This window comes from Cygnus olor, chromosome Z (genome assembly GCF_009769625.2).
Source record: "Cygnus olor isolate bCygOlo1 chromosome Z, bCygOlo1.pri.v2, whole genome shotgun sequence".
Taxonomy (NCBI): Eukaryota; Metazoa; Chordata; class Aves; order Anseriformes; family Anatidae; genus Cygnus; species Cygnus olor.
In genome coordinates, this window is record NC_049198.1 from 54,470,661 (window position 1) to 54,495,213 (window position 24,553).

The 24,553-nt window shown below is 37.6% G+C and overlaps 1 protein-coding gene across 14 annotated transcripts in view; it reads right to left on the reverse strand.

The window, feature by feature from the left end:
- PAM (peptidylglycine alpha-amidating monooxygenase) overlaps positions 1-24,553 on the reverse strand; it is a 141,507-nt gene that overhangs the window by 59,853 nt on the left and 57,101 nt on the right. For all 14 annotated transcript variants that reach the window (XM_040540658.1, XM_040540654.1, XM_040540664.1 and 11 more), the window contains 3 exons: positions 24,051-24,171; positions 14,774-14,831; positions 5,223-5,310 (listed from right to left, as the gene is read on the reverse strand). In XM_040540658.1, the coding sequence (XP_040396592.1) occupies positions 5,223-5,310; positions 14,774-14,831; positions 24,051-24,171 (267 nt within the window). The remainder of the gene's footprint in view (positions 1-5,222; positions 5,311-14,773; positions 14,832-24,050; positions 24,172-24,553) is intronic.

The window sequence follows — 24,553 nt, forward strand, 5'->3', positions numbered from 1 at the left end:
TCTGAACCAAAGTCAAAGGAAATCCAAACAAAGAGATAAGACAGCTGAGGAACAGATTGAAAAGCAGTAAAAAGCAATAGCACTAACAGTAGCTGATAAAAGCTAGTAAAAATATGTTTACAAGCACAAATAAAAAACAACCTATCACTTGGGAACAGGGTTTCTTGTCCATTTCCTCCTATCTTCTCCACCTTTCAAAAACTCTCATGGACTTTCCAAATGCATTCTCCTCAGCCTTGGGTAAGCTTATGAGCTGGAGTTTTTAATGACATTTTGACTGATTACCTAGTCTGAAAGCAAAATATTTAACTGTCAACAAGACTAGTATTTTGCCATATTTTTAGCATACTTGCATTGTTTAAAAAAGCACATATCTTCTTCTATTTCTTTCTCTATTATTTGAGGTTATTGAGTAAGAAAAATGATCACTTCTATTTCTCAAGCTAAATAGTGTAGCACATTCTCCATTCACCATCAGGCAGCAATGATACTAGGAAACTATGCTTGGACATATAAATCTTTATACTGTTCTCCCTCTCACCTAAGCAGTGAAATACTTATCTTATGGAAACAGTCTTGACATCTTTTGCAACCTTTTGCTGGAACTATTGATGCAGCTCTTCCAGTCAAAAGCTGCCAAAACCATGCTCTATTGCCAACAGAAGCAGCTAATCTGATAGAGGAATTTTTGGGTGGTGATCTATGGCCTGTTCTTTTACATTCGTTTAGATTAGACGAGCTATATAAAGTTGCCCTGCCTGATCTCAATAAAGACTACGCCTATGAATCATCTGAAACGGGAGCTCATTTCAGTGTTAAGTTTGACACAGCGTGAGGCTGGTCTTGCCAGGAGGCTCTGAAGTTCCAAATAATTCAACAATTTCTTTAAGTCATCCAAGTGTATTCTTGATTACCCATGAAATTTTGATGAATCAGCTCAAGCACGCATCTTTGATTTCAGCAGTTTATCAGCTCAGATAAAACTGGTGATAGCGGCTGAACTGTTTTAAGGCTGATTATGATCAAGGAGCAGAAGCTGCTACCTGTTTTTTTTTTTTTGTTTGTTTGTTTTGTTTTGATGTGCTGGGCAACAGCAGAGCACATGAGCCCTGTGAATCTACTTTATTTCTGCAGAAATTTTAACAGCCTGTGCTGTTTCTGTTGAAATACCCAAGCCCTAAGGTAGGGAAAAACACCTGTGCATCCCATCAGCATTTGTTCAGATAAAGACTCTCCCATGTTGCAGTGAACATGTCGCTCTGTGAAGAGCCAGTGCAGGCCCAACACTGTAACGCAGCCTTACACAGTCTATACACATACATACTACATTATTTATATGCATACACAGATATATACCAGCTATTTACACAACATTACCTAACTGTGCCAAAAAAGTATGAATGCAGAACTCTAAAGCCTGTTTTTTGTAGAACTGAGCGATCACCTTTCTTTCCAGCCTTGCAGATTACCATGAGGAGAGCAAAATGAAATGGTGAAACATTTTGCAACGACAGGAATGTGAAATGATGAGCTAGTGAATGAAGAGTTTTTAAGAATATAAAACAAATATTAAAATTCAGAAACTAAGTACAGAAAAAAGTAGTAAGATTTACTCAAAATCTGGATGTGAAAAAATCAGAAAGATCACAAAAATACAACACTAATTACGTGTTTCATCATTCGACAATCAGGTTTTAAGTACAGCAACCAAGAACAAATGTAGTATCAACTGCTACGCAGCACACACTGTTACTGCTGAGTCCCTCTCTGCCGGGCAATCACTCTCCTCCAAGAAAATGATGATATAGTCAGGAAGCAAAAAAAACCTCAACCCTAGTCTCAAGCCCGATTTGTGTCTGATTCAGCTCTGAAGAACTTTAAGACTTTCAAGCTTTTCATCCATCTGAGCTTGTACAAGCTCAGGAAGTAAACATTTAAGTTAAATCTTCAGAACATCAGCTAGACGTGAGTTTAGCACAAACAAAACTATTTCCCGACACTTTAAAACAAAACACACTACAAGCAAAGTTTAGATGGTTTTAAATAACACACTCAAGATGTAAACTGGTTTTAAAAGGCCACACAGCCTTATGTTAGTATATTTTTGACATAAATTTGAACTCTTTAAAAACCACATTCTAATGTATAACATAAGCCATAATAAAAAGAACAAAAAAAGACTGTTTGCCAAGAAAAGAAATCAACAGAAATGTAATGCTTTCATAGCTTAATTTTTATCTGAACTTTTTTAGCACCTACTTCTCTTGCAAGACAAGATTGTAATATTTGTAACCGATATTAGAAATGTTAGTTGATAGGTAGAAGGTAAATACAACTTTTGATGAACCTTTGTTATATGTTCAAAATATCAACCAAATTATCTCCCCAAATCACGTAGAACTGCTAAATTATTTTTAAAGAATGAAATATACTATACTACTATCTCTAAAATCCATCTCTATTTATCTTTTTGATAAGCATTTAAAAGATAATTTGAGATAACAGAGCTCTGTCAGAAATGTTTTTAAACTGTTACACAGATAACAGTAAGTTGTACGAGCTTTGTAGTGTCAACAAACTACCCCACCTGCTCTTCCCTGAAAACTTGGAAAAATTGTGGGAAATTTCTGGTAGACTAGTAATTTCCCCAGATAGCCCCACCTTCACATTCTCAGGTGTTTGGCTCCTACGTCAGTTTTAGAAGCACTGATAGCTTCCCTTGGCTCTCATAGGTTAGGCATTTTGAAAGGTAATTCAACTACCACATTACTTGACACAGAGTACCTTTTTTAGCTTACTTTTCACTCAGTTTCCTTCTGGACACCTGATACAATAATTTTCCATACGCAGAAGAGAAGCAACCTACACAGAAAGATGGGTCTCTGCCCTTAAACTACCACTAGCATTTCCCCTGTAATACACTGAAAAATGAAGATAAGAACGATGAGGAATGCACAGAATTATACTTGTGCAGAAAAATATGATGTAGGAAAAATACTAGATGGATCTTTTTTTTTTTTTTTTTAATTAACAAGTGGATACATCCCCATTTTTAGAGAATTTAAGGCATGAGGTTTGGTTATTGACTGCTGATGCTAACGATTTGAAAGTTGACTACAAAAATCAAAAATAACACTGATAATGGGAAAAAAAAAGAGGAGGCTTTGTCATATGCTTATTTGACTCAAACTGTCAATTCATATACACGTGGTAACTTCAATTTGAATTTTGGTTCACAAGATCTGTCAAGAATTAGGATTACAGAACATCTTTTGAAGTCTTTATGACCAATCTCTCCAAGGTACAGAACCTTCTCAGTAGAAAATTCTTATCTTCAAGAATTAAATCACATTCCTCTTGCTAGGAACATTAAGCACAGTTTTACATCTGTTCCAGTCCACAAAATCCTTTCTATGAAAAAAGATTTCTCATGACCCAGGGGAGGAGACAACGTTTTCCTGAAACCGAAAAAAAAAAAACCTTATTTCAAGAATGCTTTCTAAACTCATTGGAGAGGACCCCTTAGAAACAGATTTACTAATTATTTTCAGTAACGTCATCTAGATACTGTAAGTGGCATGTCTGTCATAACAAAAAAGTAAATGATGACCTAGATTTTGACAGAAAGCTACATATATTTTTGCTAGTAGTAGTATTTCTTTTCCTCAAAATTTCTTTACGTTTAGTAAATTTGTCTCTTACCACAAGAGCTCTGTACATATACATACATATCTTCATACACATAGCTTCATATATATATCAATTATATTAATAGTATACTATCTCACTAAAATATTTAAATATGTGTAATTGTATATATGCAGGTGTGTGTATAAATATTAATTAACTAGAGAGGCTACAGCTACATTAAAGTCTATGGGCAACTTAGAATAAACAAACAAAAAGCTTAAAATTTTTATCCTGACCAGGATAAACCAGCATCACAGAAATCTTTTGGAGAAGAAGCTATAGTCTGCTTAACAATTGCCATCAATAATGTCATTTCCTCAGTGGCTCCAGATATGCCTCACAGTATTTGTTTCTTTTGAAAAGCAGGTTACTGAAAAACAGGTTACTGATATAGTCTTCTAAATACAAATTAGCAGCCTAGATTTCTTGGTATCCAATAGCGCCCTGCCACTATAGCTCCTGTCTCCTTCTCAGAGATAGTGAATTAATCATGAAGAATCAGAAAATCTTTTATCCTCCTTACAGAGGATAGTAAAAATAGTAAGTGTAGAAAGACTGGAACATTATAAATTTCTTCTTCCTTCTAAGTTTTTCTACTTTTCAAAGAAACTGTGACACTGGAAGAGGTTTATGTGGAGGCAAGCAACACAAGAACAACATGGTGGTTTTACCCAGCTGGGCAGCTGAGATCCACCACAACCACTCTCTCACTCCCCCTCCTCAAAGAAAACAAGGGAGAAAAAACAAGGGAGAAAATACAATGGGTCAGGGGTTGAGATAAGAACAGGGAGATCACTCAACAATTATTGTCATCGGCAAAAGAGACTTAGCCTAGGGAGATTAATATAATTTATTGCCTATCACTAGCATACCAGCACAGTGAAAAACTAAAAGCAAACTAAAAACTGCTCCAGCACGGGTCCCCCACGGGTGGGCAGCAGCTCCCCCCAGACCCCCTGCTCCTGCGTGGGCTCCTCTCCACGGGCTGCAGCTCCGGCCCGGGGCCTGCTCCTGCGGGGGCTCTCCATGGGCCGCAGCCTCCTCCAGGCCACATCCACCTGCTCCAGCGGGGGCTCCTCCACGGGGGGGCTGCAGCGTGGAGATCTGCTCCATGTGGGACCCGTGGGCTGCAGGGGGACAGCCTGCTCCACCAGGGACCTCTCCCTGCACAGGCCGCAGGGGAACTGCTGCTGCCTGCCTGGAGCACCTCCTGCCCTCCTGCTGCACAGACCTTTGGCTCTGCAGGGCTGGTTCTCACTCCTCACTCTCCCTGCTGCTGTTGTGCAGCTTTTTTTTTTTCCCTCTTTTTTAAATTTGCTCTCACAGAGGCGCAAACATCGTTTATTGTTTTGACTCTGGGTAGCAGCAGGTCCCTTTGCAGCCGACTGAAACTGCCCCTTATTTATCACGCGGCAGCTGCTGGATTCTTCTCACAAAGGCCACCCCTGCAGCCCCCTGTTATAAAAACCTTTCCTCAAAAACCCACTACAAACAATTAGATACAATAACAAAAGCAAGCCTGCGTCTCTTACCAGTAATTTTCAGTAGAAGAGGGTTCATTACATCCAAAGAGTAACATGTGATGGACAGTGTCCATGCTGGCATGAGGTTTAAAGTCAACTGAAAAACAAAATGATAAAAAAAAGTATCCTTACTCTCACAATAATTTACATAAGGAAGAGCATTTCATGCTATTATTTCTCTGTAATACTGAAAACAACTAGAAATATCCTAAACCACAATTTTTGTTGTAACCAGTCTAATATAAATCTTAGCTTCAAAATCTGTATTTGTGATTTAACAGAACTTTTTTTTTTTTTTTTTTTTTTTTAACTTCTTCAAAGATACAAACATGAAATTACAGTTAAGAGCGAGTAGTATCTTGTGCATTGGTTGGAGTGATATCTTCTTCCTGTATTTCATTTTGTTTACGCTTTTACTGCATCTTTCTTGGGACAACAGCTCTAAGAATAGAATTATGATTTATTCTCAATAATGTGACAAACCTTTTGGAAAGGAAAACGTCCGCTTAAAGTCAACACACTCATTGCCCAAATATTTCTCATTATTAGAAACTTAGATGAAGGTGAATGAATTTTCAGCACTCAAATGTCTCTGTTCTTTATCCAATGCCACAAAACCACTATTTTTGTTTCTCAAATATTTGTGATTCTGTTCAGTACTGAAAAAAGTTTACTAGATCACACTGTAGTAATATTGATCATAAATGTACAATACATAGCATTTCTAAAAATAAAACAAGATACATTGTGCAACTTCCTCTGTTATTACTGTGCCAGATGATGTGCCAGATGCAGGGAATGTGAAGGAATTTTTCTTCAGGCGAGACAGAGAAGAGGGCTGGAGGTTTTTAACCTTATTCTACAGCAGAAATTCCAAAACTGAGTCACTCCTTATATTACATGTACATAAACATTTAGGAGCCTCCAAGTAAGTGTCTTCTAGCTCTGAGAGCGTTAGTATAGGCAGATCAAGAAGCTGTAAACCACAGAAACCATTTCCACTTCAGAATTTTGCAGATTTACTTGCACTCTGAACTGAATATGTTAACAGCAGCTGATGCAGAGCTCCTGAAGTGAATGATGATGTGGATTATTGTCCCAGGTTTTGAGGGAAAAAAACAAACAAACAAACCAGATAGCTTTCAACCCTACTTTTTGGAGCTGAGGTTTACAGTAAAAAATGAGGTAAAACAGCCACATGCTAAGGCATGGCAGTCGAAAGCTAGCTTGAATACATAAGGCTAACAGGCAGATCATAAGAAATGAGCTTGGGGGGCCTGGTTTGGGAAACAAGAGATGCATCCACATGACCAGGAAAAAGAGGAAGCAAAAGTTACTTTAAGTACTACATATTTGTAGGAATGAGTTTGCAGAAGTGCTGAAGTCACCAGCATGCAAGTCCAAAGATTGTATGTGTAAGATCTTTCTTCCTAGAACTAGCAAATTTTACTCATTTCTTAGCCGTAAAACTAATCTGTGTTACATAATGATCTTTTGTTTTGGTATTTTTATGACTAACAATTAGTAGTGAAACCATGATTGACTCTTGCATGGGACAGATAATGCATTATGTTACATGGACTTCCTATCTTAGTTTTCAGGTGTTTTAAGCTACTGTTGCCAATGCAAGCAAGAGAGGAAATTTCTGAAGGCGTTCATCAGCAGTTAGTTCATAGATGTGAAATTTAATGATCTTTATTGCAGAACTCAATACCTGTACAAAAGGTACTGCAGCAACACCTTGAAGAACCGCCTTCAATAAAGGTTAAATTAAAGATTAGGCTTCTCATGTGCTAAAGACACTACCTCTTCTACTGCCTTACTTTTTCTCTTCAATCTCCTGCCACTCTCTCATTCTCTATATTTACTGTAGTGAGTGAGTCAAGAGGTCTTTTATTCTTTACAGAGTGTCCATCTACAATGACATTCTGGTGCATGAATGGGACATTCAAGCACCATTATAAAACTTACTGTAAATATCATAACAAATACTACTAGTATAAATAGAAAATAGAGCACTACAATTAACAAATTAAAACCAGATTTCTGTGTGAACCACTTACACACATTACTCAAGCTTACATTTCATCATTGCTTCTGAAAGAGTAACAAAAAAACCTCTGTCTGCACCTGAGCTACAGAAAGCTCTGCAAGAGTCAGTTACTTTTTTCTGGTACAGATATTTTCTTCGCAACACTGCCAGGTCTATATCAGTTTTCCAAAACGGGGGTGAGGGGGGTGGGGGGTGGGGTCGAAACCAACCAAACGAAAACCAACAACCCAAAACATTAAAAAAAAAGCGGTAAAAGCCATAAAAATTAGTGTGAGATTCAAACCAAATACAATACTTGTTACAAACAAAGGCTTAAGAAGTATCAAACAAAAGCCTCTAGTTACATTTCTAGCCTATATATTTTGTAAAAAATAAATATAACACAAATCAATATGTAAGTAAGTTTGATTTCCTGTAGAAGAAAAAAATCATAGTTTTGGTCAAACACAGTACCAACATCTGAGAATTTATTAAGTGGTATAATTGGACAGCACTTCATACTTGATAGTTATACACAAAATTGAGTAGAAAGCCTGCAAAGACTTTCACAGTACAAAATTAGAGAACTAATAAGCTCAATATCAGTGATATTTACCTATTGTAATATGTGACTGGAATTGTACTATTCACTTACATGACTGCAAACTCACCCAAGAGATTGGTACTTTTCTTACTAAAGCACTCAAAATGAGATATGAATTCAGCATTTTTAAATAATAAAAACTTCTAAAAAAAACCCCTGAATTATTGCTTTTTTTTTTTTTTTTTTTTTACTAACTAGTTACATTTGTTAATAATATTCTATTTAAAGCAAAATATTTAGTTTGAAAAACAAAAAAAAATCAGGAAAAAACACAATACCACTTCTGATTTAGTGTCTTTTCAGGTATAACCATCAAATAAATTTTATCTTTTTTTTTTTTTAATTTTTTATTGTTATTTTTTTAATGCATGGAGAAGCACTACAAAGTAATTACGGAAATAAGAGGAATAGTTTCAGTATATAAACTAAATCCGAATCAAGTTTTACTTACTTTCCTGACAAAATACTACTATGAATTATGAACTCTAGAAGAAACAAGACAGGAACGAACAGGACGTCAATTAAAACATAACAGTATCTAGCTAACGTATGTTCACAAAAAATTGATTTATAATAAGTTTATCTTTACAAACAGCAATCCAATGATTGTTGATATTCTTTTTAAAAAAACTAGCTCTTTTAGTATAATTGCGTTTACTCATAAGAATATCAACATATCAATGTCCACAGTTTGACAGATTAGAGGTCTTCATTACAGTCAAGTCACTATATAAACTTCGCTATTGCCAAGTAATATGCCATACTAGAGAAATAAACCTGCAGCATCTGAGAGTCATATACAGAAAAAAAGTAATAAATCATCTAACTATTTCCTTTTGTATTGTTGAGTGTAATAGGTTTCATCTCATTTCTACAGAACATTCTGACAGATAGGGACTTATCATGAGTCTCCAAGAAAAAGACACGTTTATTTACTGGTCACCCATGTGAATGAACATCAGGAGGTGATGATGACAGTCAAATTTCTTGGCTGAGTGACTTGCTGTCAGACTCGATTCTTAACAGTGTCTGTAGAACACCCTTTAGCTATCACTACAGCTCAGTAGTCAAAAGTTGATATTTATCGACACCTGCACCATTAAAGACTCAATCTATTTTCTGGTTTGTCTTTCTATCCATAAACATTAATCAGAAAGGAAGTGTAAGGACAAAACCATGATGTAATTTTCAAATGTGACTGGAATCATACTTTCTTGAAAAGTTACTTATTGATCTCATTCATTAATATCTTTTGCATATAATTCTCATAGTCATTTCATTTCTCTTATTAACTGTTGGTCATAATTAGAAGCAAAAGTTATGCTCCTAATATCAACCTAAATGCAAAACAACCCAATACAAAAGTGAACACTCCTCAATGTCCACACCCGTTTGCCAGCATTTGCAGATCTTTCACCACAGAAAGACTGGTTCAAACAAAAATCTCAGCCTTGACAATCTGACCCTCTACTAAACAGCATCTGCAGAAATACACAGGTGCATCCTTGAAAAAGACCTTTAAGGCAAAAACTTGCTGTACTCATCCTTCTAGTTGGTAACTCTTTGTAAGTAAGCTTGATCAGTTTCTTCATTTGATACTGTCTGAGAACTGACTCTAAACTAGCTGGCACATTTTGGTAAAGTAGCCTTACAGTTTTACAGAATGAAGTTATACCCTTTGTCCCTGTACAAGCATGGCAGTCTGCTGGTTTCAAATATTTAGGGAAATAAAGCTGAAGTCCTGAATTCAAACCTGGGGGTGCTGGTTCAGAAGAAGCTTAATATGAGTCAGTGTAGTGGGTTTACATGGCAAGGTTTTTGTAGCAGTGGACTGCAGGGGTGGCCTCTGTGACAAGAATCCACCAGGTGCCACATGTTAGATAAGGGCCAGTTTCAGCCAGCTCCAAAGGGAGCTGCCACTGCCCAAAGTCAAGCCAATAAATGATGTTGTTTACACCTCTGTAAGAGCAGTGTTGAAAAAACAAAACAAAAAAAACTGCTGCACAATAGCAGCTGGAAGAGTGAGGAGCGAGAACCACCCCAGGATGCTGCCACCCATGGAGAGCCCCTTCAGGAGCAGGCCCCGGGCTGGAGCTGCAGCCCGTGGAGAGGAGCCCACGCAGCAGGAGCAGGGGGTCTGGGGGGAGCTGCCGCCCACCCGTGGGGGACCCAGGTTGGAGCAGTTTGCTCTTGGGGGATGGATGGACCCCGTGGTATGGAGCCATGTGGGAGCAGTTCTTGAGGAGCTGCTGCCTGTGGGCAGCCCCCACAGGCTCAGTTCGGGAAGGACGGCATCCCGTGGGAGGGACCCCACGTGGAGCAGGGGCAGAGAGTGACCGAGAAGGAGCGGTGGAGACAAAGCATCAGGGACTGACCGCAGCACCCATTCCATTCCCCTGCGCCGCTGAGGGGGAGGAAGTAGAAGAGAATGGATAGGTGAAGGTGTTTTTAGTTTGTTTCCTTTTTTTCCTCACTTCTCTAGCTTGTTACTAATAGGCAATAAATTTCTCTAATCTCCCTATGCTAAGTTTCTTTTGCTCGTCATAACAACTGTTGAGTGATCTCCCTGTCCTTATCTAAACCCTTGAGCCCTTTTTATTGTATTTTCACCCACTTTCCCTTCTAGAAGGGAGAGCGAGAGAGTCGTTGTGGTGGAGCTCAGCTTCCCAGCTAAGTAAAACCACCACAGCTAACAATGTGAGCTTGCACCCCAGAAAGCCAATGATATCCTGGGCTGCATCAAAAGAAGCATTGCCAGCAGCTTGAGGGAGGTGATTCTCCCCCTCTATTCTGCTCTTGCGAGACTCCACCTGGAGCCCCATGTTCAGCTCTGGGGACCCCAGTACCAGAATCACAGAATCGTAGAATCATTAGGGTTGGAAAACACCTCCAAGATCACCTGGTCCAACCATCCCCCTACTACCAATGTCACCCACTAAACCATGCCCCTAAACACCACATCCAACCTTTCCTTGAACACCACCAGGGACAGTGACTCCACCACTTCCTTGGGCAACCCATTCCAATGCCTGACTACTCTTTCTGAGAAGAAATGTCTCCTAATTTCCAACCTAAACCTCCCCTGGTGCAAATTGAGGCCATTCCCTCCAGTCCTGTCACTACTTATCTGTGAGAAGAGGCTGACCCCCAGCTCCCCACAACTTCCTTTCAGGTAGCTGTAGAGAGCAATAAGGTCTCGCCTGAGCCTCCTCTTCTCCAGACTAAACAACTCCAGTGCCCTCAGCTGCTCCTCACAAGACTTGTGTTCCAGGCCCTTCACCAGCTTCGTAGCCCGGCTCTGGGCACCCTCCAGGGCCTTGATGTCCTTCTTGTTGTGTGGGGATGATCACCTCCCTGGTCCTGCTGGCTACACTATTCCTGATATAAGCCAAGATGCCGTTGGCCTTCTTGGCCACCTGGGCACACTGCTGGCTCATGTTCAGGTGAGCATCAATTAACACCCTCAGTTCCTTTTCCTCTGCTCAGCTTTCCAGCCACTCTTCCCCAAGCCTGTAGTGCTGCATGGGATTGTTGTGGCCAAAGAGCAGGACCCAGCACTTAGCCATGTTGAACCTCATCCCATTGGCCTCTGCCCATCGACCCATCCTGTCCAGGTCCCTCTGCAGGGCCTCCCTAACCTCTGGCAAATCAACACTTCCTCCCAACTTGGCATCATCTGCAAACTTACTGAGGGTGCACTCAATTCCCTCATCCAAATCATCAATAAAGATATTAAAGAGGATGGACCCTGACACCGACACCTAGAGAATACCACTTGTGACTGGTCGCCAACTGGATTTCACTCTGTTCACCACCACTCTCTGGGCCCGGCCATCCAGCTGGTTTTTAACCCAGCAAAGAGTGTACCTGTCCAAGCCATGGGCTGCCAGCTTCTCCAGGAGAATACTATGGGAGACCATGTCAAAGTCTTTGTTGAAGCCTAGGTAGGCTACATCAACAGCCTTTCCCTCATCCACCAGGCAGAAGAAGGACATGTTGAGTGAGTTGGGGCTGTTCAGCCTGGAGAAGACAAGGCTCCAGGGAGACCTTACAGCAGACTTCCATTCCCTAAAGGGGGCCTACAGGAAAGCTGGGGAGGGACTCTTTGTCAGGAGATATAGTGACAGGACAAAGAGTAATGGCTTTGAACTAAAAGAGGGTTGGTTTAGATTAGATGAGGGTGGTGAGGCACTGAAGCAGGTTGCCAACTAGAAGCTGTGGATGCCCCATCCCTGAGGTGTTCAAGGCCAGGCTGAACAAAGGCTCTGGACAACCTGGTCTAGTGGGTGGCACCCCTGCCCATGACAGGGGGATTGGAACTAGATGGTCTTTAAGGTCTCTCCCAACCCAAACCATTCTATGATTCTATAATATTTGATAAAAAATACTGGAAAAATCTGCAGACAGTGTTTTCTACTTACTACTGTATGCAGCTAAAACAACAAGTCCTCTCTTCCAAGGTCCTTATATTTCATCAATATGCAAAAAAATAGTGCTGCTGAAGGTTCTTTTAACGGAACCTGCTCTTCCACGCTCTGTTGGAAGAAGGAGGAGAGAGGCCAAAAGCAGGGAAATAAAGGAAAGTGTAAAAAAAAAAATATACCGAAGATAAGAGAAAACATTTACTTGGCAGTATTGAGTGTAAATAAATTGAATTGGAGGCAGAACACAGATTCTGATCTTAGCTTTATCACTGTACTGTCTCAGAAACTCATTTTGTTTTCATTATACATATTCACACTTTTCAATACACTGCTGAAGAAACAGCCAGTACGTCAGATCATCTTTTAGTTTATAAAAGCTGTCACAAAGATAAACAGGAATTAAGGAGAGTTAATTATGTCATCTATTGGCAATGCAATGAATGCAGATTTTGCTTAAACCATTTGAAAATGTAGACAGGATCCTATTAGAAAGACATATTTCATTGTATATGTCAATATTATGCTTATTTAAGCAACACAAAATACATGCATGCAAGTAAGTAAATACTAGGTTTTGTAGCACTTGAAGATATTAAGTAAAGTTAAATTTCTTGGATGACGCCTATTGTAAAAATCTCTTTCCTGAGAAGAAGTTAGAATTTCTATTCATATATTTTGTAAGATAGGTCAGTTTGCATTCTTTGTATTTGCTGCAGTCGGATATGTCTGAGTCTGGTCTTTCCAGCAACTAGGCAACTTGTGTTGGTTGTGAAGACTCCAATCTGACAAATATTTTCAACTGAAATCACTTTTCAGTGACTTCGCTGAAGTCAGATGGAACTGATCACATGCTTAATACATGTTGGTAGAAGTGACCAAAGAGGGAAAAAAAATAAAGCAATTTAAATTTATTTTCAAAATATCCAAATATAAGATGTTGTAAGCAATACTGTTGTGGGAAAACTTCATGTTCACAGAATAGGATTTTCTTTTTAATTTGCTGATCATGTTCCTCTTGCTCTCCAAAGCTTCATATAACAACTAGAATGGTTTTGTTGACCAGATCTTATATTGCTTTGTATTATGCGTATTCAAGCACAGTGATCATTGGAAAGACAATTAAATCTGGTCAAAATCTGATTAAAAAAAGGAAACATATGAAAACAAGAAGTTTCTCAGCTGTCAGAGAAAAAACGGGTTGTCTGGCTGAGTCACACTGAGATTTTGCACAAATTCCATTTTTAAGTAAATTCTTTTAGTAGGTCCTTCTAATCATATACACCACTAGAAGTATTTTGTATGGATTTAATACATGTAAACACCAAATGACAGAAACAAATGTGCAGCATTCTAATAAAGAATTGAACTATGCAATTTTGCAACTCAATGAAGCACTAAAAAAATAAACCGCTTAAGCAGCAGGTTAGTGGTATGCCTTTCTATGAATTACTTGAAAGCAGAAGAGTCAATTGCATGTACTGCATGGTAAATACAGTTTATCAGAGAATGAACATTCAATCCCTTTCATACTTTTTTTTTTTTCCCGGGGTCAGACTCACAGATAAAACATAATTTCATGGTTGGGGCCAACTTCTTTGCTAAGCAGAAATACAGGGAAAGCATTGAAGAAAAAATTACTTTTTTTTTTTCAGATATCAAAATGTAACATGAAAGACTGAAAAGAAGATTCTATATCCAAAGAATTTCCACATAGAAATCTACATGGAACAATAGTCTCATAATACGCTACAACAAAAATACAAAATTTCTATCATATTTATTATAAATGCAGATATCCTGAAAGACAACAAGGGATAAGAATTTAGATATTTTCAGTTTAAAGAACATTCTGATAGTGAAACTATCTAAAGAAAAATCATCATGCTTTCTCTCTACTTAAACGACTGCAGGTTCACAAGCAAGGAAAACAAAATTGAAAGTACCCCAAAGACCTTCTGAACAGATGGTATTGTTTTGCAGATCTGTATGATCTCTGTGCTGGTACACTATTTCCCTCTGTTTGTCTGCCACCTTATTCAAGCTACAACATTAAAAAAAATGGAGGAGAGAGGGTTCATTTTTTTTTTTTCTTCTTCCCTGGATAAGTAAAATCTCACTGCAGCCAATGTACACTGTAAGTGCAAAGGATTTACAGCCTACACCAGCACATAAATAAACAGTGTGTTCAGTGGAGCAGAATTAAGTATCCGGCCAGAAGACAGGAAACCAATACTTTACAAATGGGGCTGTTTGATATTGACTGCCAGAGGCATCTGCATGCAGCTCCTTAACTACTATTACTCATGAATCTCTCCAGATACAGTTTGTTACCTTGACTCTAAGTAGCTCTCTCTAGTTTGTTTCTGCATTAGCCATGATGAATGCATTTTAGAAACTCTGACAGCCAAAGATTAAGTCAATATCAGTCAAAGAAAAAAAAGAAAATGCTGACCTTCTTCAAAATGGCTCGCTTAAGTTCTTATAGTAAACCAATACTTACCTACATAAGCTTCATCATCCACTGGCAGGGATACTGACATGCAGAGGTAGGTATCAGACTGTTCAAAGAGAAAAGAAGAGAAATTTTCATTTTAAAATGAAAAGATAAAATCAACTTTATCTATGTCTGCTCAGTGAAGGGCAGGTCCTACAAAAGTGCCATCAAGGAAAAACACCACTTGCTTTACCAAGATATTTGTCCAAAGATTATGTAGGATGTCTAGATTACCATAAGAAATTAATTCATTGCAATATTTTATTTATATGTAACAGACATTAGTCTATAGGGTCATGGATATGGCCTGTAGGTTGACAGTTATGCTATTATCTAATTTAAATTTTATTTTTCATACTTAAGGCTGTTTAAGAAAGAAAAGATCATCAAATACTGGCATTTGACTACACCTATAAACTCCAAATCTGCCAGGACTTTCTCTTTCATGAGGACTGAGCAAAGCAGACAAAGAAAAAATTCCTCCTACAAGAAGCTTCAAATTAATTAAAGATACTAAAGATAGACTTAAACGTTTTGGAAGCCACTGAGAAGGAAAGACAGGGACAATGGTGATAACAGTATGTGATTACACAGGACAATGATGTGCACAGATAAGAAACTGACTTTGGTGTTTTTGCTAGATGATGGGAAGTACGAACAAAGATCAGCTTATGCAACTGATATAATGCCTTTGTGAACTCTAGGTATATGCATCCACAGAGTGAACATTGAACATGCAAACTGAAAAGGAAATAGTCTTTTTTTTCTATTTTGCCTGGATTTGGAAGTAATTTAATTATTTTTCTTAAACTTCATTTGAACCTTATACCCAGCAGAAATGCTTCACAGTATGACAGAAATAAAAAATAAACAGATTCTTTGTTTTTAACACACACTCGAGTTTAGTCACACAAATTGCCTGGGCTAAAAATAAAGACAACATGCACTTTTTTGAAAGTATTGTTTACCCAATTACAAATTAAATTAGTTAAGGACAGAGTATTAGGACTGAACAGAGACATAATGGGATGAGATTTTATAACTTGTGACTTAACGTCTACACGAATTATTAGAAGTTTAAACGAACTCATATATTTGTCTTTCTTTTCTTAATCAAAGATTGTCATCTGGAAGTTGCAAATGTATTAAAACTGGTATTGTGCTACTCATTTACCTGAGCTGTTGGAGAACTGTCATGTCTCTTTGGCTTGCTGTTATAACACATCTACAAGTAGCAACTGTCTCAACTGAATATCTTTCATTCTCTCTGTTATCTCTCTTCAATGCTTATAATCTATTTTACGTAGTATATATATTGTGTAGTTTAGACACAGTCTCTGTTAATCTGATCTGCATTTAGGAAGGCTCATGTATTAATCTGATGGATGAGTGAAAAAACAGCAACAACAAAAAGACTTACTGCTCTGGAGAAAAAAATAAAAAAAAGGAATATTCAAAGTCTTTTACTTTCCATCTATTTGTTATCATTTATATTGCCTTAGGATAGCCACTTTCAGATTGTTCTCCAAGGTAATCTGAAGCAAATTCCTCCAAACAGTGAGTTTTTAATACTTATTTTAGCATGATGAGCCTATAGATCATCAGTACAGGCAAAGCCCTGAATTGTTCCAATCCCATTCTACACAAGGCATAGTTTTATATCCGTTACCCCTTTCCTTACAGTAGTTCCATTCTACCACCCCATATTATTTTCAGTTTGTCCTCCTCTTCTTTCCTAAAAGCAGAGAAACTAAGAAACAAACCTGACAAAACACCCTAAACACAATCTCCTCTTAAAATGTTCCCAACAGCTGTAAAATAAAAAGCAGAGAAGCACATTTGAAGAAAAAATATGCCAAGATAATAGATGAATTTAAAGTAGTATTACAACTCAATGACAAAGAACTATCGTTATCTGTTAAACATAATCTGGACTAAAACTCCAAGCCAAGAATCTCTCATTATTGCTGTGAACAGGAAAACATTCTAATTTTTGCATTACTACTCTCCTGCCCTACTTCACAGAATCATCATAGAATGGTTTGGGTTGGAAGGAACCTTAAAACCCATCTAGTTCCACCCCACCTGCCACAGGCTGGGATGTCACCCATTAGACCAGGTTGCCCAGGGCCCCATCCAGCCTGGCCTTGAACACCTCCAGGGATGGGGCATCCACAGCTTCTAGCTGGCAACTTGTTCTAGTGCCTCACCACCCTCATAGTGAAGAATTTCCTCCTGACACCTAATCTAAATCTCCCCTCTTTCAGTTTATAGAATCACAGAACATCAAGAGTCGTAAGGGACCCACGAGGATCATCAAGTCTCCTGGCTCCACACAGGACCACATGTCTGAGGACATTGTGCAAATGTTTCTTGAGCTCCAACAGCCTCAGTGCTGTGACCACTTCCTTGGGGAGCCTGTTCCAGTGTGCGACCACCTTCTCGATGAAGAACCTTTTCCTAACACCCACCCTGATGCAGTCTCATGCCATTCCTATCATTGGATCTTATCACTAGTCCCCAGAGAGCAGAGCTCAGTGCCCGCCCCTCCACTCCCCTGGTGAGGAAGCTGTAGGCCACAATGAGGCCTCCCCTCAGTCTCCTCTTTTCTAGACTGAACAAACCAAGTGACCTCAGTTGCCCCTCATGTATCTTGAAACGTATGTTTCAAGTATAAAACTATTCCCCCTTGTCCTATCACTATCTGCCTGAGTAAAAAGTCACTCTCCATCTTTTTTATAAGCCCCCTTTTGAGTACTGAATTTTTATAAGCCCCCTTTTGAGTACTGAATTTTTATAAGCCCCCTTTTGAGTACTGAAAGGCCACAATGAGACTCCAGGGAAACTTGAAGCCTTCTTTTCTCCAAGCCGAACATGCCCAGCTCTCTCAGTCTGTCTTCATAGGAAAGTAACTCCAGCCCTCTGATCATCATCTTATGCTCCTTTTATACACATCTATGGTTAGGTATAGTTAGAGAAGAGATGACTTGTTCAAATAGATCATGCAGTCAACTAATGCGATCATTCTGAAGTCTCTGTCGTTACTGGCATGAAAACTCATGCTGGCACAGTTGGAGGGATTTTCAATTTTAATTTTAATTAATTTATTTATTTTTAACATACAAGCCAGGTTTTATTTAGCTTGTAAAGAAAACAAATGAAAAATCAGCTAATGGGTTCAAGAAAAGAAATTCTGGTAGTTTATCTTGAATTGTCAATGTTCTAGACTTTAAACACAACAGTAGCACCCTGACACTCAAGCACTTCAAAAGGCACACTTCATAATCAACAATAGTTCTGTCCCATTTTCTCTATCTCACCACGAGGTAGGTCTGTGAGCCTAAGTGCATGCATTTGATCAATTATGAAAAAAATTGTTATGTAAACTTCAAAAGTATTTAAAAAGCAAGCACAGAAAAAAAAAAGTGAGATTGCTGCACTATGCAAAACTGAATCTATTCAGAGGTCTTAAAAAAAAAGTTGAAAGATGAGATAAGAACAAGTTTCAAAATGCCACAAATGCATTTTAAAGCATACTGGAGACAGGGGAAGGTAAAACCTCCACAGTTTTTCCCTTCCATCTCCTGCCCTCCTCCCACTCTTCTATTCATTAAAGGAAGAATCCTTGTCATTAATGTCCATTATTGACTCATAATTGCATTATTTTTCATAAAGCTCTGGTATTGACATTCACTGTGCCAGGGTCCAGATTCATCCTTAACTGAATTCTACTTTTCGCAGAATTTCACCATAAGAAATAAGCAAGTCATTCACACAATTTTCTCCAGAGTCAGAGTAAGTCTTGGGATCTTTGGACGAAGTCTCAACTTGACTGTCTTAGATAAACTAGGGAAAGTGGTGCCAGTAATTTATGGGTATCTGAAAGATTTGCTTCCTGTTTTATGTATTGTTATCTGCTACGGTATACCCACACAAACCAGAGATGAGAAGTTATAACCAAGGATGTCAAACTTACTTAGTACTTAGAAATAAAACTACAAACTTGGGTATACAGGTATCACAAGTCACTGCCACCCTACTGGCAGAAGCTCAAGATAAGCAAAACATATAAAAGATGCTCAAGATATATATAAAAAAAATCACAAAAGAAAACAAAAAAACCTTGCAGTATCCGTTAGACAAGAGCAACTCTACACACAGCCTTTCCACACTAACAGTATCTCACTAAATTACACCTTTTATCACTTTTTGCACTTTTAGCAATATTTACAAAGTTTCAAATGAACATTTAAGAACTCAACCAATACTGTACCAAACTAATGTAGCAAAGAAGAGCTCATCCAGACTCAAACACAGTAGTGATTAATTAAAAAAAATCCCTATTTTTAATGAAAAGAATGACTTAAGATACAGTATTAATTGCACTGCAATATTTTATCAGTATTTCTTAGTTGATTTGTAGCAAACACAGATATTCACAACAGCAAAAACGTATTACTGGCAGAGTAAATATGTTTACCCTGCATTCTCAATAATGCTTTCACAAAATAGCCTTCACTTTGCTTAATAGTACTGGGTTTTGTATTGGGTTTGCTCAAATTGAGCTGATCCCATCCCCTCTTGGAAGATAAAACATGCTGCTTCACGTTTAAATAATCAGTCCTTGAGTAGTATTAATTTACTGTGAAGAGCAATAATTTTTATACCGTTCTCAAGTATATGCTATCATTATAGAATGTTTCCCTCAGAACTGCAAAAGCACCACAGCCGTCCTCTCCACAGCTCCTAAATGTCTTCCGTCCTTCAGCACCACACCAAAATTATTCTTCACATGACATATTAGTGGCATTTTTTCTTACTGTGCAATTGGAATAAGCATTAAGAAAAACAAAACAAAACAAGAATATTTATGTACTGCAGGTATTTTCCCCCCACTTATAAGAGGTGGTAGTGTTTGAAAGCACCAAGAAATATAAAATATTTATTAACCAAGTCAGAAAACTATTCTACTTCACTGGTTTTCAGATTTATATTACTTGAATATACACTTCAGTGATGTCGTTCACAAAAGCTGCTTGGAACATTTTCACAGGCAAGTTTGTGTCTGACATTTGTGCCAAAAGAATGCACAACACAGGGGCAGGTTCTCACAGTTAGCAAACTCCTAACCCATATAAAGTAGATGGTTCTCTCTGATTCACTCACAGGGCAGCAGGGCAGCCAGAGCTACAGAACATAAGGCAAAAAACAACTACAACAACAAAAACCAACAACAACACCAAGTCACTGAGTATAGGTAATCATAAGAAGAAAATGCAGGTTCTTCATAGCAACCCTTCCCACTGCCTAGACAACATGAGATACATTCTCTTAATGCAGGGGCACACAACTAACTTAACTATACAAGCATAGACATTGATCTTGGTTCCAGACACGTTCAAATCTTTCTACCAAGAATTACATCACCATCATAATATGGAGCTACCTGTGCAGACCATACAAAATCTTTTGGAGTTTCTTTCTCTTCCATCACCATCCTGCCATTTGGAAACGTGTACGTATTGCTCTTTGAGCCACCTATACACTTTATACGTAAGCCCCTGCATTAAGAGAATTCAATGATTCCTACAAAAAAGGCATTCCAGAACAAGAGTGTGAATATTCATAATCTAGATAGACTCTTCATGGTAGTATCAAAAATTCATGTCAATTTCAGAGAATACATACAGATGGTTAGACTTTTCAGGATCCAAAAAGTTTGTTTAATTTTTAGCATCTGTTTTCAATGAGAATTACTGAGAAATACCATGGACTTTGGAAAGTAAAACTAGATGTAACTGCCTACAGGGACACTATGGAAGACCTCACCTCAGCAGCAGTATTATTTCAGTAGTTCCCATTCTTTTTCAGGTCTGGGGATATTTTTGACTAAACAAGCAATAACTCAAGCCCTTCTAGAACAATTCTTATGTTACACGAACCTTCTGATTGTAGGTCTACTGCAGGTCACACAAGTCCACTGGTCATGAATTATAAACAAAGCACTAAATAGTTCCATTAGACACCTTTCTGTTCACTAACTGTGATTCTAGACAGAAATATGAGTGTCATTATTTGTGAACCACCAACACAGAAAGAGGACAGAATTATGTTTGTGAAGTCTACTCAAGGTATCAATCTGCGTCCAAGTGGTGAATTCAGCAATTTGTAATCCTACATTTTGCTGGGAAAAGAGAAAGCTGGCATTTAAACTTTCAATTTACCTGAGTTTAGAGTACAGTCACAAAAAATAGCACTTCGCAGTTCTAAGGCATGCAAGTAAATTTAAAAAACAGAATCTGAAGACACAGCAAACATGATACAGTTTTCTGAACAGTTACCTAGTGCCATCGCAGTTAGCTAAAGTTGTGCTGTCTAGTCTCCAGCTGCCTTACTCTTTTGAAAGAACTAACTTCCAGTATGAGTTGAATCTTATTTGTCAACCTCTCACAAATGTAGTTGTTTCAGAAAATTTGAAATGGTGTGTAGTACCTATGTTTATTTAGCTAAATATATATATTTTTTTTGTGAGGCTGTGTTTTAATCATTGAAAAAACTGAACTCAAGCTTACTTAAATTACCCAACATACATGTTCAAAATAAGATAGTCGATTTAATGAGAAACAGTGAGATGAGAAACAGAACTTCTAAGATAAAGCATATCTCAGAAATTTAGGAGAAAATCTCTTAACATAACCATTCCAGCAGTTCTTGTGAGCAGAATGCACTGACAAACTCTTACTAAGAAACTTGCAGAGCTCCCAAGTATCAGGTTTCTCACCTTTAGAAGGTCCTAATGCTCTCTAGTTATCTAAATTAAAAAAATAGTATGCAAGTAGCAATTCAAAGAGTTTTGTAGGAACAAGTATTTCCAATGTCAAAGAAAATGACTAAGAGCACTAATGAAGTTAATTGGTGGCAGAAGGAGGCAGAAGAGTTGAAGCTGTTTCATGATATAATTCATGGCTTACAGAAAATATCTTAAAACTGTAAAAATTCAGCCACTGAGTTTGTAGACATAAGTGGCAACTGGGCACTTAAATGTGGTTTATAAATACCTTTTTCAAGAAGAAGCAAACAGCCCAACACTTTTTTTTGGAACTGTGGCTGTTCAGCAGTTGTCTAAGAGCCTTTTTCCATACGCACTATTATTTTTATGTCCTTTGTGAAGGACACGACGTAAAAGTCTTTCACATCACAAAAAAAGATATCACTCAATTTGTCAGATTAACCAATTGCTGATCTAAATAAAAGTTCCACTTCTTTGCATTAAATCACAGCATAATGATCTATCTGAAGTGTAAGCTTTTCTTTTCACATGATAAAGAACAGACAATATGGAACGTACTGGTGTTACTCTACAGATACTATTTTTTTCTCTAGAATTTAACTCATTCACAACTTCTCTAATAATTTCTGCTTATCCTCCTTTTTATTTATTTTTTAAATCTTTCCCATAAGAATTGTTAGGATTCAGAACTCAGGAATTGGATTTAGTTACAACCAAAATAACAATACATCTCCAGAAATCCGTTACCAAAACATTTTAAAAATTGCACTTGTCCCCTTGCTCATTGACATCTTTCATGAATAGAGATAAACTCACAGATAGGCCCTAGAATAACAAACCCATATATGCTTCTTTGTAACCATCAGTATGGACAACTTGCAGATCTGCAGTCACTAACCACAAATCTGCCAACAATTAGGGCCAAAAGACACATGAAAAAGATAGCAAGGTAGTAAACTGCTACTACAGAAGAATTTCCTCTCTAAAGACGATTATTCACTTCCATGTTCTTTCTGCCACAAGTGAACAAACAGCACTGAAACCAAGAAGCTGTTAGTTAACTCCTTCCGTGAACCACAAGAAAATAAGTAACAATGACCGGAAAGGCAATATTTGCTGTGTATGTAAGAGTTTAAGCTGTCTAAATAGCAACCAGGTTTCCGGTTCAGCTATTGTGGGGCAGTGTGGAAGGAGGAAGGGAAATGGAGGGAAGAAGGGTAAAGAGTTGGTGAAACAAAGAAAGGAAAATATGAGCTGGACAGTGGTATATAAGGCTAGGAATTACTATTACCTTTTTAAGAATTAGTTTGGAAAGTTGATTTCTACTGCTGTCTGTCTTCTCCATCCCTCCCCCAAATCTACACTTGGACGTAACATTTAAGTTTGTGTAAAAGCTGTTGGATATAAGCATACATGCATGTGAAGAGTATTATTTCCCAACAACTATTATAGCCTTAACTAAAATTTACATAATTACATATGCTCACCTTGGAGAATTCAAAGTACTTTTCACTCTCTCTGAAAGGGATGCTTAATGTTTTGTTGCAGATAAGTTAGATAAAATAGAAGAACAATACTTCTGTTTGCACTTACTGGAATGACATCACTTGCTCTAAATTATATGTTCCAAAGGGGTGGTCCCCAATAACTGAAAACCTCATTTTCCCTTCAGTATTTTTTCAAAGTGCTATCTGCAACAATGAGTCATCAGCTACTGCAGCACAACATCCTGCTCTTTCCAAGCATCTGCAGCCCTTTAAAATGGACGTATGGTCTTTCAATGAAATATATAATTCCCTGCATTGCCTCACTGAAAATAATAATAAAAAAACAACACGTTTATCTTGCTTAATGAAACTACATGTGACAGTGACAGTAGAAACACAGACTTTTAAGTGAATCTTAAAAATGTTAATGTTAAAACTCTTAACTAGTTTCTTGAATTTTAACTGACCTAGTTCTATAGATAAGCAACTTCAAACACGAAAGAGTAATAGAAATATAACTGATTTCCAGTAGCTTTTCTGGAATATTTTAATGTTCAAAATAGTACGTCAAAAGTATTAAACTTGTGAAATGCTTTCTGATTGTTCTCTCTCAGCTTGTCAAAGTTGCAGCAATGTTCAATTTCATGTAACTAAATCCACTGAGGCACCATCTGATATTTGGTTTAAGCTCAAATTCTAAATTTTTGTCTCACTAGCACAGCTGCATATGTTTCACTTTAATAAAAGTCATTCTTTTAATAAGCTTCAGCAATTCAGCTTATGAAGCCAACATATTACAAACAACACTAGTCAGATGAAAAGATTTTTCAATCATCTGAAATTACTCTTCAGATTCCTACTTTTCTCTGGACATACACTAATCTACAAAAGTTACTGTTTTCTTTGTTTACTTTATGTTAGTGATATTTTAGGCAAGGATTTATTTTTCTGGCCTATAAAGAAAAACAGAAAGTGGCAAAAAGAAAAAAAAAATAATTTCTCTCACCTGCTTAGGCGTCACTCCAGGCATGCGAATGTCCAATGCAAAATCTGACAGTCCAAGTGAAATCACTGGCCTGTCACTTCCAAGGCATTCACTGGAAAGAGATCTAGTAGCATCTTTATACCTTAAAAAGAAGGAGGACACATTTCAAAAATACTGATTTTTATTCTACCTTTCTGGAAGAATAGGTCTTCAGAACTAGAAAAGAAGCTTGACAACATGGGAGTAAAACTGGCAATTTCACTTCTTTATGTGCTCTGGAAAACATTTTAGTGAACAATCAGACGGACTAGTCTGGAAAACTTTAGCTGAAAATGTAACCTGTCATTTCATCTAGGTAATTGTCTGAGGTAGACGGATGTACAGACAGAATTATTTCACTAAAATATGTCAAGTAGTGTTATTCACTCAAGACAGAGGTATTTTTGGTTGTTTTTGTTTTAAGACTATGTATCTGTTGTATAATTCAATACAAATTAAATCTAAATAATGTGTAAAGGGGAAAT